Genomic DNA, 16,795 nt, shown 5'->3' on the forward strand with positions numbered 1-16,795 from the left:
AGGCTTTTTACCAAACCTTGTCGAGGAAGTGGGGTGCAAGGTTTTGGGAAGTATTTTTTGGGGAAAGACGCATCCAAACAGCTCTTCCCCAGTAACCAGTATTAGTTTGGTGGTGGTAGCGGCCAATCCAAGGACAACGGGTGGAATATTTTGTACCTTGGGGAAGTTTTGACCTAAGCTGGTAAAGATAAGCTTAGGAGGTTTTTCATGCAGGTCCCCACATCTGTACCCTAGAGTTCAGAGTGGGGGAGGAACCTTGACAGTGGCTCTTCACCTCTTTCCACTAATCCGAACAACATGACTGCTGCTTGCAAAGGCCAAGATTCAGCACATCAGAGAGCCTTCAGAAATGCGGCTTCAGCAGCATGTTCCTTCCACCAACCTCCTTTGGCAAAGAGATGAGCCATGCCACTTGTAGCAACGTCCTGTCTTTTAGGTTTCCGACTGGATAATAGGCAAAGGCTGGCACTTCCCTTCCCATGGCGAGGTAGAAACAGAACAGAAGAGAGGAATGGAGATCTTCTCATGATGGGAGACTTACAACAGACCGAAGCAAGTCAGCTCTTTTGTTTTATTCCCACAGTAAGGGCTATGGTCAGTCCAAGTGCAACCCTGACCACCTGTTAAATCAGGTTTGTGAGCTAAAGTTTATTGGAATTTGAGATGCTTCAGTCTTGGTGCTTGGGTATGGATCAATAAAGGCTTCTCTGATAACAGTGACAAAATGCATGTGCTACCCATGCAATCCCAGGTGCCCCTCATAAATCATTGAAATACTGGCCTGTTATAATCAGACCCCTGGGTATAGAGTAATGCACCATTTGAGAACTAAAAATAATAAAGTAAATTAGTACAAAGGTCAAACTGAGCTTGAACAGACTGGGATTTGCTGGCTCATCCTCTTACAGTCTAAAAAATATAGTGGAAATAAATGAAATCCCACTCTAAGCCATCATTGTAAAATCTCACTGTTAAGCTGGCTGTAGAGGAGACAAACAGGAACTGATCAGATTTTGCCTAGTGGGTGACTTTCATCCCAGTATTTGTGCTAGTTTTCTGGATTCAAAATATGTCTGTTTTGGATCAGCCTGAGTATAGGTTAATTCTTACCACATTTCTAAAATAACTAACCATTCAAGAAAAAAACGATCCAAAACATAACACACATTACAAGCAAAAAAGAGAAAAGAACAAAATTTACCCTGTAAAGGAATGATATCTCTACAAAGAGCAGTATGAGGCACTAGTTAGCCATTAAAAAAAAAAAAGAGGCACAATTATTCTATTAGATGCAAGGGTCAACTTTCTGAAGGACATGTCTCCCTCTAGTAGCTGGAGGCCTAAGGAGGCGGTAATCCCTAATGCTGCTTTAGCCGAAGGAGGTGCTCCTTAAACTGTAATGGTAGGGACTTCTGGTTTTTGGAGCAAAAGAATCTGCATTCCATCTACACTTACAGTGTTGTATGAGAGTGAATGTTATGCGATATAAATGGTCTAAGTGACCTTAGTGTGTGGGTTGACTGACAGCGAGGTTTATGTGTTTACAGAATGATCCCAAAGACTAACTTCTAACTGCTGTGCTTCCATTTGTCTGTATCCACTTGTTGTTGTCTCTTGACTTTATATTTGGGTAATAAGTTCTTGGAGGCAAGGACCATTAAATACAGTGCCTAGCAATATGTATAATAAATAATAATAACTGGATCCCCTTCATCCCATGTGACATTCTAACATTTGGAGGAGGCAGGGTTTTATAACTGTATTTACAAACAGTTGGGCACAGAGAATCCCCTCCTGGTTTTTTTTCGGTGTTATCCTTTTAGTGGTGCTCTGCGTGGGTTCTCCTCACACTTCAGTTCTATTTGTACCATCTGTCCCTGTGGCTTCCTTTGCAACAACTGCCCTTCAGTCATAGAGGACTGGGTGCAACTCTGTTGTGAGCCTACTGAGACTGCTGTTGGACTGGCTACAGGCATTACAGTCAAGACATGTCAGCTGCTTATTGTGGTGTATTGAAAACTGTGTTAAAATGACACTATCACTTTAAGAGTCAGGGGTTTCCTGGTCCTGCTTACAGCCTAGAGGGCTCTATGGAGAAGTGTGTGATCTGGTTCTTCAGCAGGCAGCCTGCAAAGAGCCAGGCTAGAGCAAGGTGGCTTGAGTTGTGCCTTAGGGAGCAGCCTGCTTTATCTCTCACTGTTTGTTGGTTCTTGTGTGCTAGGGTTTTTCATTTTAAGAAATAAAGTAGTGTCATTGCAATCTTTCAGGGGGAGTATTTGAATATTGTTTTTTGTTTCTAACTCTGTGGGTAAACCGTGAATCTATTCAACCTTGGAGCTCACCATTGTGCCTTCTCAAGGCTCCCAACTTGAGGCACCAGAGAAAGGTCCGAGGAATTGGCCCAGGATCTTTTTCACAGCAGAGCACAGCAATGAACAACAGGGTCACTAGACCAAGCCTATTGCTTCCATTGCAAAGCAGTGAAAAAAGTAATCATGAAATGTTAGCAATTAATAATAAATCAAGTAAGAACTAGGCTATTAATCTGGTGAGAAAGAGAACAGCCTGGTGGGTCTGCCCATGTGGGGGCCAAAGGGTCTAAAGTCAGGACTGAACTTGTTCTAAACTCCTGGGACAATCAAGGTATGGTTCTGTACTTGCTGGGAGAATCTGGCTCTCAGTGACACGAATGTAATCCTACTGAAGCCAATGGGGTTGCACTGCTAGGCTGTAACAGCTATACATACGTATAAATAGATATATCAATACCTTAAATGGAACAATGTTGATAAAAGATGTATTTAATTTCCAACAAAGCATACAATCATCACTTAATTTGGATTGGTTTTTAAACTGGGATCGTGGGGGAAATAGTTGGAATGAGAAAGGAAAGTCAATTATCTCCTTCGTCAATATATGCTAGAGGAAGAGTTGTAGCACAGCCTCGTTTGGGGACTTTATGCAGATCCATAGGTCAACAGTGATATTCAGACCAACTTAATTTACTCACAGGACAAAGGATCAACTTTTTTGGCTGTGTGGTTGCATATCTTTGTGACAAATATGGAAGAATTTGAACCTCCCTGGTCAAATTGCCTTTGGCCCCCGGCTAGTACTCTGTAGTGTGAGCATTGGGGATAAATGGAAGTCTTGCAGAGAATCTACAGCCAGGATTAGAGCGGTGTGAATCTTTCATAATGAATCCCAAAGCCACATGAAATCTCCAGGAGACAGAAAATGGAATATTTATTACGATTTCCTCAACAGTCTGAATCTTGGACCTGATTTGCCAAAAAAAAAAGAAGAAGAAGAAAGAAAGAAAGAGAGAGAGAAAAAATCAGAGCATTTTTAGACAAGCTTGGGTCAATTTTATGATATCTGGAACAAACTCTTGCTGGATGGGAAACAACTTTCCTGACCCACAAGAGTTTTCGAGATATCAAAAAACTTTCCAGGACCAAATCAGAAGAAGAAATCGAAATCTTGAAAATTTTTGTGAATGGATAATCCAAAAATGTAATTGGGCCTAACCCTAACCTTTCATTTCAATAACCTGTAAAAACTGCATTTTCATGGAACCTTTTTTATTTTAACTTTTTTTTTACTACAAATAATTAAAATTTCTACTCAAAAAGCCATTTTTAGACCAGCAAATGAAAATTTTCTTTTAAAAAATGTCAACACGGGATATTCTAACAGTTTCAAACTTTTCTTTTCAATTTTTTTTTTTCAAATCAGGAGATTCATTGAAACTGACTCTTTCTAAATGAAGACTGTTTGCGGGACAAATCAATGTTTTCTGATGAAAAAATGTTGTGCCTGAAAATTCTGGACTAGCTCGAGACCAACCCATGGGAAACTCAGTGGCTTATGACCCCCAAACGAGATGAAAATGGGCAGTTTTGGCTATGTTTTGTTCTGAGTTTGTTCTGGTGCTACTTTTTTTCTTGCGTAGGGCTGGTGTAGAGCAGCAACTACAATTTCACCTGAAGTCGATCGAGGCAAATGGCTACATGAGCAGTAGCAGAGTTTTTTGCAGTAATGCCTCCTTCATATTTATAAATTGGGCAGTAGGTAGTGATATGTTCGATGGTCTGTCATGGGGAACCACACTCGGACAACGGGGAGTCCTTGATTTTCCATTTATGCATTAGATATCCAAATCTACCATTGTTGGTTTGAATTCGGTTCAGAGTTGACCAAGAGTACCGTGGAAGGTCAAACCAGGTACCTTCTGGATGGGAACTGGCACAAGGTGCTTATTTTTAAAGTCTTGTTTAGCCCAGTCTGCTTTCCAAGCCTCCTCCTGATCATAGCCTGATTGCGCGAAGCTAAATGAATGTTCCCAGAAAGGCTTGAGGGACTTAAGATGTTGCAGGGAGGCATTGTCAAGGTCTTGATGAATAGGAAGATCTGTTTTCCTGGATTTGCTGAGCTTCGCGGAATGTTGCAGCAGTTTGGCATGTGTTGGAGTCGACTTAAGGGTCCCCAGGATGCACCAGATCACTGTATTCACACAAATGGTGTGTGGCTGCATCTACTCCATACACACAATGTTCAGCTACTGAATATACAAGTGCTATTGCGGATGTTCGCAGCACTGATGCTGGTGCACCCCAGGGTTGTACCTGCTAGTTTCTGGATTATGTTGGCTCTTGTTTTTATCTTTGCAGCTACCTTCTCAAGATGATCATGGAAGGAGAGGGTGTGGTCGAGTTTCACTCCATGCTATGTTGGAGTGTAATCGTGTTGCACATTTTTACCACAGAAAGCTACTTTCAGTGTGTTTTTGGCACTCCTGTTATCAAGATGAAATGTGCTTACTATTGTTTTTCCAGGATTTGTTTTGAGCTTCCATTTCCGGAAATATTGTTCCATATTTTGGAGGTCCTCTGTTAATGCTTTCTCGATGTCATGTAGGTTTTTAATGCTTGGATTGTCATGGCAAGATCATCTGCATATCCACATTATCGTGATTTAGTTGGAGGCATGTCATTTATGTAAATATTAAAAAGGGTTGGCGCAAGTACAGAGCCTCATGGTAGCCCGTTGTTTATGATATGGGGTGAGCTGGTCTTATTACCCAGGTACACCCATAGGCATCTGTTACTCAGCATGGTCCACAGAAGGTGAAGTGTTTGGTAGCAAGGTATAATTTTAGCAAGTTTCAGCATCAGGCCCTTAATCCATTCAGTATCCTATGCAGATGACAGGTCAACAAATACTACGCCAGTCTTTAGGTTTTTTTAATAGCCAGCCTCAATGTGAGTTGTGAGTGCCAGAACTTGATCACAACTACTACGTTTTGGCTGGAAGCCTGCCTGTTCGACAGGGATAATTGGCTCAGTAAAAGGGCATATTCTTTTGAGGATGATACGTTCAAGAAGTTTATAAGTTTATATAGTAGATAAATTGGCCTATAGCTTGGGGCTACTAGGAAGATAAAACTCAAAGCGAAACTCAGCAAATGGGGATCTCTCTCAAACTGACACCAGAAAACAAAATGTTTGTATGGACCCCTCAGAACTAAACCACTGGGAATCAGACAAGCTGTGTACACAGTCCTTTTGCCCACAGGTGAGAGTGCTCATCAACTAAACCATAGAGATGCTTTAGGAAGACAGCATGACATGTCTTGGTCTCAGATACAATTTGCCCTGAAGTTGATGAGAGTTGTGCATGTGTATGTGAGGGCAGAATATAGCCTGTAGAATGAGAAACAGATGTAATGTGAGAAACTTTTATGCTATACTGTAATAGTCTGAATTGTTTCCATCATTTTGGGTTAAGTAATTCCCCAATATCCAACTCTAAAGTACAGGCACTGCTGCCTTTATAGGCCCCAGGGAAAGGAAGCAAACTAGTCTTTCATTCTTTCCCCAACCTTACTGCTCATATTTTGCTTTCGATGAATAACTCTTCAAATCCTTAATAAGATTTCATTCCGATAAAAGATATTTACTGGGTGTGTGTGTGTGTGTGTGTGGGGGGGTGTTGTGGCAGTAGTAAGGCTGTGTTTATTATAGAAACAGCACATGACTAGCTTCACAGTAAGGAGAAGCCAAGAATGCAGAGCACTGCAAATCTATCAGAGCAACAGCATGTTTTCCACCTGTTGAGGCAGAGATCACAATACAACAGATGCACATAATAATTACCTGCACCTCAAAGGCAGCTCCAGGTCCTGCAACTTCTGCTCCCTGCCTAGCAGACAGCAGGAGAATGGAATCACAAAACAGGGGCACTGAGTAAGTCGAGTGGATATTGTTCCTGAAAGAGAGGATAGCAGCCACACTAAAGAGAAACCTTAAGGTGGAAGATGTGGAAGAAAGATCAGAGAGAGCATGAAGCTAAGAGAGGAGGGGAGGAGTGTAGCATTGGAGCCTCAGCAGACAGCTCTATTTTTAAAGGGACAATCATGTTTTTTACACACTCATTTTAAAGACTGCCCTTGTTACTTTAATAACCTCATAGATTATTAAAAACAGACACAAACATGCTCTACTAATCTGTGGGATCCATTTTCCTCTCTGTGATTGCCCCATGATGGCTGGTCAGGTTGGGGGTGTGTGGCCCCCATGGAAAAAGCCACAGCAGCAGAAGGTGAGGACTGAGGCTAAAGCTATCTGCAACAAGACCCAGTTCCTCTTTCCCTGCTGTGGCCCCTGGCAGTCTGGCTACATTGGACTGTGCTACCAGGCACGCCCTCATCTGTGGGTGCCCTGAGAAACCTGGTGAAGGTAAAGGGAGTGGAGGAGTAACATAAAGGTAAAACAGCTTCAGGTTCTAAGAATAAATTCCTTGGAACTAGAAGGGGAATGATTTGCATCTCCCTGGCTCTGCCCTTGGTTTAGTCTCCTCCTCCTACCATATGGATTTCATGAAGAGAGCTCTGCAAGGCCTGAGTGGTGCAGGGTGGCCAATACCACAGACGTGATGGAGTTCCCTTCTACATGAAGGGGGTAGATCTCTATATAAAGGAGCCTGTCCTGCATAGATCCGGAGCAAGGGGGATGATCTCCCCCATGATTTTATCTTGACAGAAGCAGATGATAAGCCCTGTGTGATGAGTTGGAGTTTTCCTTTAAATTCTTACATAGCGAGGGTTAGATAAACAGTGTCCCCTTAGCCCTGGGACAGCTCTGTGTATAATTTCCCATGCAGACAGTAATGTCTGATGGTCCATATTTAGCAGGAATTAATTTAAACGAGTTTCCTAGGTCTGTGCTCTTTGCTCTCAGAGATTGATCGATTGCACGTTCCTACTCACTGCCTTCCCAGCCCTATAGTAGGCATTGCCTCAATAACTGCAATTTACAAGGAATTCTGTCACTGCAAAAATCACATTTCTCACATTCTGCTTTGGTTTTAAGTAATCACTAAGATCATTGTAATTGAAAGGAGTTACCAAAAAAAAAATCTTTCTCTATTTTTTCAGTTTGCTTCGTGCATTTGACAGCATTTTGTGTATAATCAGTTTCACGTTTTCTCTGTATATTAGTCAATCATTGAAAAGACTCTTATAAACATGAACAGTGGATTAGGAAAACCTTACAAAATGTTGTGAAGTACGTTATTATAGGATTTACTATTTAAATTAGGAATGCCCTGTCTGGACTGGAATTAAAAACAACATTGTTTTAATCAGGTTTCAGAGTAGCAGCCGTGTTAGTCTGTATTCGCAAAAAGAAAAGGAGTACTTGTGGCACCTTAGAGACTAACCAATTTATTTGAGCATAAGCTTTTGTGAGCTACAGCTCACTTCATCGGATGCATCATCTGATGAAGTGAGCTGTAGCTCACGAAAGCTTATGCTCAGATAAATTGGATAATCTCTAAGGTGCCACAAGTACTCCTTTTCTTTTTGTTTTAATCGTCCTTTTCAATGCAAGTTGCTTCTCTTGGTAATCCAACTGGAGAAAGCAATCTAAAGCTTCACAAATGTTTCAGTTTTTGGGAACAACAATGCAAATCAGAACATGGCATGGAGCTGCAGTTGTTCCACCACTCACATAGTTTCCTATGATTAATTTTGTGCTGCCCAGTGCATGTATTAAATTCAGTGTTACTGGTTTGTAAACAAGCTTAAAAGTACTTGCCTGGAAGTTGCAGCTCCTTCACTGTGCTGTTTTGGATTAATTTTGTTTCAATGATGCCGTTTAGCTTCTTCCTAAGATGTCAGTTACACAGCAGATTTCCCTACTGCCTGCTACTTTCAAGTGTATTCAACTTCTATTTTTAATGAGTTAATTATAAACCATGATCTCCTTCCACCTTTGGATCTAAAGCATCATCCAGTAAAGGGCAGCTGAGACAAAAACAGACAGAAACTGAGATCTCAATGGGATCAGATTCTCAGCTGGTGCAAATCGGTGTAGCTCTGCTAACGTTAATGGAGCTACACTGATTTACACCACCCAGGAATCTCCTTGTGCTGTTGAGTAAACCTATCAATTGAAAGTGCCATAAAATATCCCATCCACCTAGGATTTTTTTCAAAGAATCCTAAATAAAAATAGCAATAAAGCATTCATTGCAGGGAATTTCCTGAGGATTAAAGACCAGATGGAATTAATAGCCAGAGGTGCAGACTGGGCCAATCTGTTCCTACTAGCTGTTCATTAATCCTGGGACAGGACCTCTACCTCAACATGGAGTAAAACACATCTCGCATAGGGAATACAAGTTATTAATTTATTATTTTTCTCCGTGTTTGTGCAACAAATTTGTCCAAATCTGGTTGTATCATTTCTTGCTATATATATGTATATAACTGTGTGTGTGTTTACAGCTTATTACTGTGCAAAGGAGTTTATATTAAGAATTTCAAGGTGGCGACAGACAGCTTTCCTAATGATCTGAGATGTGGTAATTCTGGCTCTAATGGAACACATTCAGTATGGTGTGGTGATTCGCTTTCTTGAAAGAGTGATGGGAAAACTTGTGGATTGTATGTAGGATTTTAAATGTGCCTGTACATATTACCCAGGGTTTAGTTTGCTGAGCAATGCAGCTCAGCCTCAGGTTTATACTGCCATCTACTGGTGAGAGGGGATCATAGCTCCTAGCTAGTTCTCTCATCCTGTTCCCACAGAGTATACTTATTACAGGAACCGTCTGCAAATCCTTGGGTTGGAATTTGCTATTGGAGAGACAGTGTAAACACCATTCGAGTGATTTTTTTTCCCAACAAATCAACAATGCTGAGAAAATGCACTAGAGTTTCTTTTGTGGAAACGAATGAACAGCCCTATAGTAAACCATCACAGCTGTAGTATCAATGACACGTTATAGTCCATAGTTCCCTTGGGAGGAAAACATTGGCTGAAGAGCTCAGTCCTCCCTCCACTGAAGTCAATGAGAGCTTTGCTATACACCAGGGGTCGGCAACCTTCAGCAGTGGTGTGCCGAGTCTTCATTTATTCATTCTAATTTAAGGTTTCGCGTGCCAGTAATACATTTTAACATTTTTAGAAGGTCTCTTTCTATAAGTCTATAATATATTACTCAACTATAGTTGTATGTAAAGTAAATAAGGTTTTAAAAATGTTTAAGAAGCTTCATTTAAAATTAAATTAAAATGCAGAGCCCCCCCGGACCGGTGGCCAGGACCCCGGGCAGTGTGAGTGCCACTGAAAATCAGCTCGCGTGCCATAGGTTGCCAACCCCTGCTGTAGACTTTAATGGTACCAGGATCACGCTTGAGTACTCAAAGATGTCTGGTCTACTTAAAAGTTCCATATTCATTCGGTAGGCTAAGGCAGATGGGATCTGCTGGTAATCAGGGAAAATCCTATAATTGTGGATAGTTCTGCACTTGACTGCCCGGGAGGCTGAAATCTGTCTTATGGACAGCATAGGGAGGGGCAATGCATGCTTTTCCATGCCGCCCTACTCATCTGCCTCAGCTCTGTTCCTCAGCAAGGAGCTCAGGGTAGTCTGGTATCCATGCCGATTCATTCCTGAAACTGGCCGTAAGGATGGGCACATCCGGGGCAGTTCTGGAGCTGGCTTTGTGATGTGGACGCCTGTCTACTGGGGATGGGACTGGGATGGCAAGATTCATTTCACATAATTACAAGCTACCATAGAGGCATCAGATGACACTGACTGTGGGTCACGGCTGCACTGGCCCAGACTTGCTCCAGAGACCTTGAGGTAAAAGGTGCTGCACCTATTAGCACCCCCCTTAACAATCCAGTGCCCCAGTGGCTTCTCTTCGTGTTTTCTCATTGCAGATGGGCAAAGACTACAAAACACGATTCTTTCTGTGAAAGTCGTCTTGATTTTGAGAGGGAAAACTGTAAGTAAATAAAAATTAAAAGTTGCAAAGTTGGATCATCTTTTCGGACCTAATGAAAGACCCTTGATTCTCAATGGCTTTGAGTTTTGCCTTGCGTGTGAGCACACACACACACCCCCGCACACTCCCTCTGCTGCCAACGCAATAGTTTTAGACCCTCAGCTATGAGACCATTACCAAGCTGCCTCCTTCATGACAGCATAATCATTTTCTACAGCAGCCGCTTGACTTTTGGTGGGGAGCAGCCAGAGCAGATAAAAATCCATTCAAGTTAAGATCTTTTCATGAAAATCCCCTACTGATGAAGACCCAGGGGGAGGAGTATGGAAAACAGACTGGAATTGTTTCTTAAGAGAGTGGCTTCAACATTTCCCAGCTGTTCTATATCTAAAGAGCCTCCATGGCCCAGCCAAGAGGCTCAGACTGCTGCACAAATTGTTATAACCTATAACAAACAGATGCCAACATTAAAACCTCAAAATATTAACAATCTTAAACATATATAGCACCATGGGGGCCCTGATTGGGGCCTGTAGGCACTACTGCAGTACAGATAATGTAATAACAAAGCACTTTTCACCTCCAAAGAATCCTAACGCTTCGCAGACTAATATAAGTGTCATGCATCACTGAAATGCAGTCACCTCTAGGGTGGAGCTTGGCAGCTGCTTAACAGTTTACAGCTATTTCTCACAACAGTTGAGGGGAGGGAGTGAAGAATACCATAACCAACTGAGCTGCAGGTAGAATTTAGATAGGCTTTATACAATGTATAGATAATAAAGTCAAATAAGCATTTACATATAGAATATGTATTACGCTGCATTTTCAGTTTATGCCCTTGGCTTGGAAAACATAATTCATTTTAAAAGAAATCCAGGAAATACTGATAGTGTTGCATCCACTCTCTGTGCAGTTCTGTATTATGGTTCTTTGTTGGCAGATTCTCTAACTCCTTTCCTCTCTTCATTTAATTTGATGTCCAGATCTCGGAGCTGGCTCAGGAATCCTGTATTTGGGCAGATCTCTCTGTGAAAATTCACCATTTTTAAAGCCTCCACAAGCGTCATGTTTTCATGGATCATTAAAAAAGCGAGCACTAAAGATGCAGAGCGGCTTATCCCCATGGCACAGTGAACGAACACTTTACCTGCAAATAAATGAGAAAACATGTGCCCAGTGGGATTTAGAACTTGAAAGGTAAGATAGACCCAGAGGGGTCAAAACATCCAGAATCAATAAATACAATAAATAGCCAGTTTTTCACTGATTGTTAGTGCATCCTGAGGTGCTATTGGCTTGGGACACTGAAGCTCTCTGGTCATCCATGCATGAGTAACAGCAATAGCTACACTACTAAATGTATGCCGGAAGGGAGTGGGATCTAGATCTTACAGCAATGGCTTGGCCATCAGGACTCCTTGATGATAATCTTGGTTCTGCTATGGACTCGCTGTGACTGGAGGTGGTTGAGAAATGGGGTTTTTCTTCTATGGAAAATTTTGGATAAAATTTGAATGCTGAAATGTTTTGGTCAGAAACAGAAATATTTTGCTCCCAAAATAAAATATTTCAGTTTGGAAAGGCTTCCACAGCATCTCATGGGGGTTGTAGTTTAAGTGCCTTGTACTCCCATTTCCCCCTGGTTGGACTATTTCTCCCACTATGGTCACCCATCTTGGAGAAGAGAGGTGGTGCATCATGGGAGATCTAATCCAGCCGGAAAGCATGACCTACAGAGGACAATGGGGACATAAAGAAACCAAACTACAACTCCCATTTCCAAATCAAAATATTTTGTTTTCAGGTATTTGGTTTTTTGACAAAAAAATTGAAACTTTCTGCAGAAGGTAGATGCTTTTTGTGAAAAATGTTGTTTTCCATGAAAACAATTTTATCAGAAAATTTTCAACTGGCCCTAATGGTGATCTTCAGCAAGTTATATAATTGTTCTTCACATCAATGTATCACTTGGCTGTAAAATGTGTATGTTACCTACTGTACATCAACAACTGTGATGTGAGGCTTAACTACTGAATATTTTAAAAGCATTCCAGTAGGAAGTGCAGTGTTATCACTGTTATTTTTTTTTTATCACCCAAGTGCTGAACTCTTCCCACATCTGTGGTTTCCACACTGGTTTTAAAGGAAGTATCCTCTTGATAGGTGATTTTGACTTCCATGTTGTCCTTGCCTGGCTCCTTGTTAGGCAAAACCATCAGGAGATTGGTAATGGGATATGCAACTTTTAAACGTAGAAGTACCTCAAATCTCACAATAAAAGTCTCTGCCTTCATTTTGTAGGCCAAGTGGTTCAGATGTTCCTCAAACCAAGGCAGTTAGACATAGAAAAAAGACTTATAGTCCAGCTGGTTTAATCTACAGCTTTCTCCAGAATAGCTTTAATTATCTCAAATCAGGGGAGAGTCCATCAATTTCCTTGGGAGACTATTCCACAGACTAAAAGCTCTCAGGACAAGAATTTTTTCCTAATATTGCTTAACCTTTTTCTCTCTTACTATCACCTCATTACTCCAAGGTTGTACTCTAAGACGATTCCACTCCTCTTAGTGTTTGCAAGCTTCATGCATTTGTAGGACCCTATCATGTCCCCTCTCTTAGCTATTTTTGTTACTACACCAGGTGGTTTCTTTTTTCTAATTACACTTAGCACTTAGAGAGCCTGTTACCTTTCCAAAGTACTGTATGAACATGAACCCTCGCCGCAACTTTGCAAAGGTGTAAGTGACTATTCTCTCCATTTTACTTGTGGAGAATCTGAGATGCAAAGCAGTTGATTGCCCAGACCCATGAGGCACTGAGGAGGAAGTGGAGAATGATCAGTACATCCCAGGATCAGCTCCTTAATGACTATTTGCCAAAGACCACACAGCCAGTCAGGATCAGAGGGAACAACTAGACCTAAAAAATTCCTAGCAACTAGGCCATGATGCTAATAGTGATTGGAAAGAATCCCAGTGACTTCAATGGGCATTGGCTCAGGCCCCCACATCCTTGGTTCATATTGCCTCTCCGGCTTAATTGACTGAAATAGTCTGAATTAGAGCTATAGGTCCCATTCAGAAAAGCACTTACACACATGCTCCCCATAATATCAAACCCCTTCCTTACCTCCTGGTATGTGTAAGGCTTTGTGTATGAAATTAGCAGCATCATAGAAAAAGATACTTAAATCAAAGGAAGGGTCATCGAATGCTTCTACTCCATGGTATGCTACTTGCAGATCTTTGTAATATCTGGCTCCTGTGTTGATACTGTACGGCCCATCCGCTGCATTAAGGATGTGAGTAATATTGAGGCTTTGAAGAGTTGCTTTACTTCTAGCAGCCCATCTGTTGAAAGACGACGAAGGTTTTACTGAGATCATTGCTGACTTTCTGCATTAAAATAGCCCTGTTTAATGTGAGTACCCACTCACCCTGGGGAAGAATGCAAGCACTGCAGCTTGCTTTACAGGGCATTGAATGGCTAACAGACAACCCTGTTAGTCCATAGTGCCTTAGAGAGGTCTTAGAGAGGTGGCTACTGAAGAATGTGAGATGGTATTGTAACCACCACTTGGAGTTTGCCCGCTGCTGGAGCACCAGACTGAGCCTCTAGGTCAGTGGGGTCTTTAATTTGATTGCGCCCCCTTCTTTGTGTCTGTAGTAGTTTATACCCTCCTTCCCACCACACAAGTACATATACTGATTTTAAAAAAATCAACACACAACTCTCACTGAATATTAAAAACAGTAAGGCATTGATTCAAACTGTAATAAAAGCAAAAGCAAAACTGCGATTGTGTTCGATGCTTACAATTAAATGTGCACACTGCATGACAGCAAACGGATTAATGTACAGGTGGCAACAACTTTCTATCATGCTATACAAGCTGAACAGAAATCCGTCAAAATGCACAGCGCCATCTGAGGACCTGAAATGTCGCAAGGAATCAGCTTTGCTAGTTACACGTTGCTGTGGGTAAAATGTGCGCAGTAAGTCTTTTTTTTTCCCCTAAAGCTTCTCACTCTCCCCCAGAAATACATTCCATGCTCTCACAGGGAGACCCCCCCGTCCCCGGTTTGAGAACTGCTGCCCTAGGGGGTGCTACCAAAAGGACTACAACTGAAACAGCTACCAGAGCCCTGTGACACCATTTCCCAGCATGCATGGAGTCGGGGTGGGGACAGAAAGAACTAGAAATTCCTGGTGAGGCTAATACGGAGGCTGTCCACTGGACCAGTGACAAGCCAGGGCTGCACGCCCCCAGCCAGGGGACAGCCTGACTCTACACAGATAGGTTTAATTTCAGTTTTGAGTTTGGAAAGTGGGAAAGAAACAGCACAGTGCCCACTGCCCCCAAAGCAAGTGCTTGCTCTGCTGTGAGATCTAGCTGCATGGATTGGGCCATTCCTGCACCAGGTAAGCAGCATCCAGCTAGAGAGAGATCCGATCTGGCGCCAGCTACTGAGAGCCAGCCAAGACCCCCGCCCCAGGATTCTAGACCATGGAAACAGCAAGCCTGGTATGAATCCAGAGAAGATCCTGGCCCAGCCAAGCATGAAGAATTAAAGTAAGCTGACTTCTATTTAAACCTGCCCCATGTCACAGTGCTGTAACACTCCATCTCAGGATTCAACCTCAAGATGCCATGTTCCTGGGAAGATGCCAAGATGGGAGCTAGAGGTTGGGATAAATGTAACTCTTCCTCTCTTGAAATGGGGGAAAGATGAAAAATACTGCACCCCACAGAACATAAAATGTTAACACCTTAGTCATTATTGGGATAGTGTTGGGAGGTGAGGGATTTGTTTGTTTGTTTGTTTAATGTTTAGTACTTATTAGATAACCGTAACCCTTTCCTTCCCTTGATCCTATTTTCCTGTTCCAGTAAAGCCCCCCTTTGGCCTTGGCTACACTTGCGAGTTACAGCGCAATAAAGCTGCCCAGAGTGCTGTACCTCACTCCCCGTCCCCACTGGCAAGGCACGTACAGCGCTGTCTCTCCACGGCTACAGCGCTGCTGGTCTTCCACCTCCCCCAGAGGAATAAAGTTTGTTGCGCCGCCGCTGGTGGGCTGCGGTGCCAGTGTGGCCACCCAATGCGCTCTGTTTGGCCTCCAGAAGTATTCGGAAGTGTCCCACAGTGCCTGTTCTAGCCACTTCGGTCATCAGTTCGAACTCTACTGCCCTGGCCTCAGGTGACCAACCATCAGACGCCCTTTAAATTCTCTGGGAATTTTGAAAATCACCTTCCTGTTTGCGTGTGGTGTGGAGTGCTCTCAGCAAATCTTTCCAGGTGACCATGTGCCAGGCGAGCCCCGTACGGAGCAATGGAGAATTGTTGGACCTCATCAGTGTTTGGGGGGAGGAAGCTGTCCAGTCCCAGCTGCGCTCCAGCCGTAGGAATTACGATACCTTCGGGCAGATATCAAGGGGCATGAGGGAAAGGGCCATGACCGGGACGCACTGCAGTGCAGGGTTAAAGTGAAGGAGCTGTGGAGTGCCTACTGCAAAGCCCGCAACGCAAACGGCCACTCGGGTGCTCCCCCTGCGACCTGCCGATTCTACAAAGAGCTGGACGCGATACTTGGGGGCTCCATTTCCTGCAGACCGACATGGAACACGGATCACGCTGCACAGAAACCATTGAAAGATGGCGCCAAATGTGGATGGAAACACAGGGATTGCTGGGATGCGAAGCGATGCATCACGGGGCATTAGGACAGGACCCAGAATGCCCCGCACCCCACGCCCCCTTCCTACAACCCATGACACCAGAATGGGAAGAGATGCTCTGTGGGATACCTGCCCATAATGGACCACTCCCAATGCCGCTGCAAATGTGACCACAACAGTGCGCTGGCAGCTGCCAATGTGGACAGACTGCAGCGCTTTCCCTACTCAGCTGTACGAAGGCAGGTTTAACTCACAGCACTGTACATGTGCAAGTGTAGCCAAGGCCTTTGTTATGCTGCTCTTTTGGGTGTGTTCTTCCTTTGCTGGGGTTTCTGTTTATATACTTCATTGTCCCTCATGTACTAGGCTTTACACTCCTTGCCAGCTGGTTGTATTGATTTTTCTCAAAGGGCAGCATCCCTGTGCACTGGGCAGTGAGGAGTCACCTTGGGTGGAGGCACCACATGCCATCAAATACCCAGGACCCAACCTGTGCAAGGAGAAGGAAGAAGCAACTCCTAATATTGATGATGGCAAGCAGCATGGAGAGAGAAGGGAGAAGGTTTGAGCCACGCTTCAGGGAAGGGACTACATGAGTATGGACCAGCCTGTGAGATACCAGTTGTTCAGGTATTCCCTCCTTGTAGTTAATCACTGGGAATGTTGTTCAGTGATTAGAGCAAAGGATAGTAGTTAGGACTCTCCTTTAACTGTCCACACCGATCCCACTTCTTGAAAATAGCCATTCTTTCTTGCGTTCCATTCCTGTTTCTGACACTGGCTCACTATGTGACCTTGAACAAGTCATTTCC

The 16,795-nt window shown here is 43.1% G+C and overlaps 1 protein-coding gene and 1 long non-coding RNA gene across 3 annotated transcripts in view; one reads left to right on the top strand and one right to left on the bottom strand.

Annotated features, from left to right (window-relative positions):
* The first annotated feature begins 10,233 nt into the window (after window positions 1-10,233).
* LOC142072768 (uncharacterized) lies at window positions 10,234-16,709 on the top strand. The gene is made up of 3 exons (XR_012669336.1): window positions 10,234-10,303; window positions 11,290-11,503; window positions 16,394-16,709. It is a non-coding gene; the product is annotated as an uncharacterized LOC142072768 (long non-coding RNA).
* LOC125639798 (dual specificity protein phosphatase 13B-like) overlaps window positions 11,042-16,795 on the bottom strand; it is a 30,330-nt gene continuing 24,576 nt past the window's right edge. For both annotated transcript variants that reach the window (XM_075130762.1, XM_075130761.1), the window contains 2 exons: window positions 13,436-13,656; window positions 11,042-11,453 (listed from right to left, as the gene is read on the bottom strand). In XM_075130762.1, the coding sequence (XP_074986863.1) occupies window positions 11,227-11,453; window positions 13,436-13,656 (448 nt within the window). In that variant the 3' untranslated portion in view covers window positions 11,042-11,226. The remainder of the gene's footprint in view (window positions 11,454-13,435; window positions 13,657-16,795) is intronic.

Source organism: Caretta caretta, chromosome 7 (genome assembly GCF_965140235.1).
Source record: "Caretta caretta isolate rCarCar2 chromosome 7, rCarCar1.hap1, whole genome shotgun sequence".
In the NCBI taxonomy this organism is placed as follows: Eukaryota; Metazoa; Chordata; order Testudines; family Cheloniidae; genus Caretta; species Caretta caretta.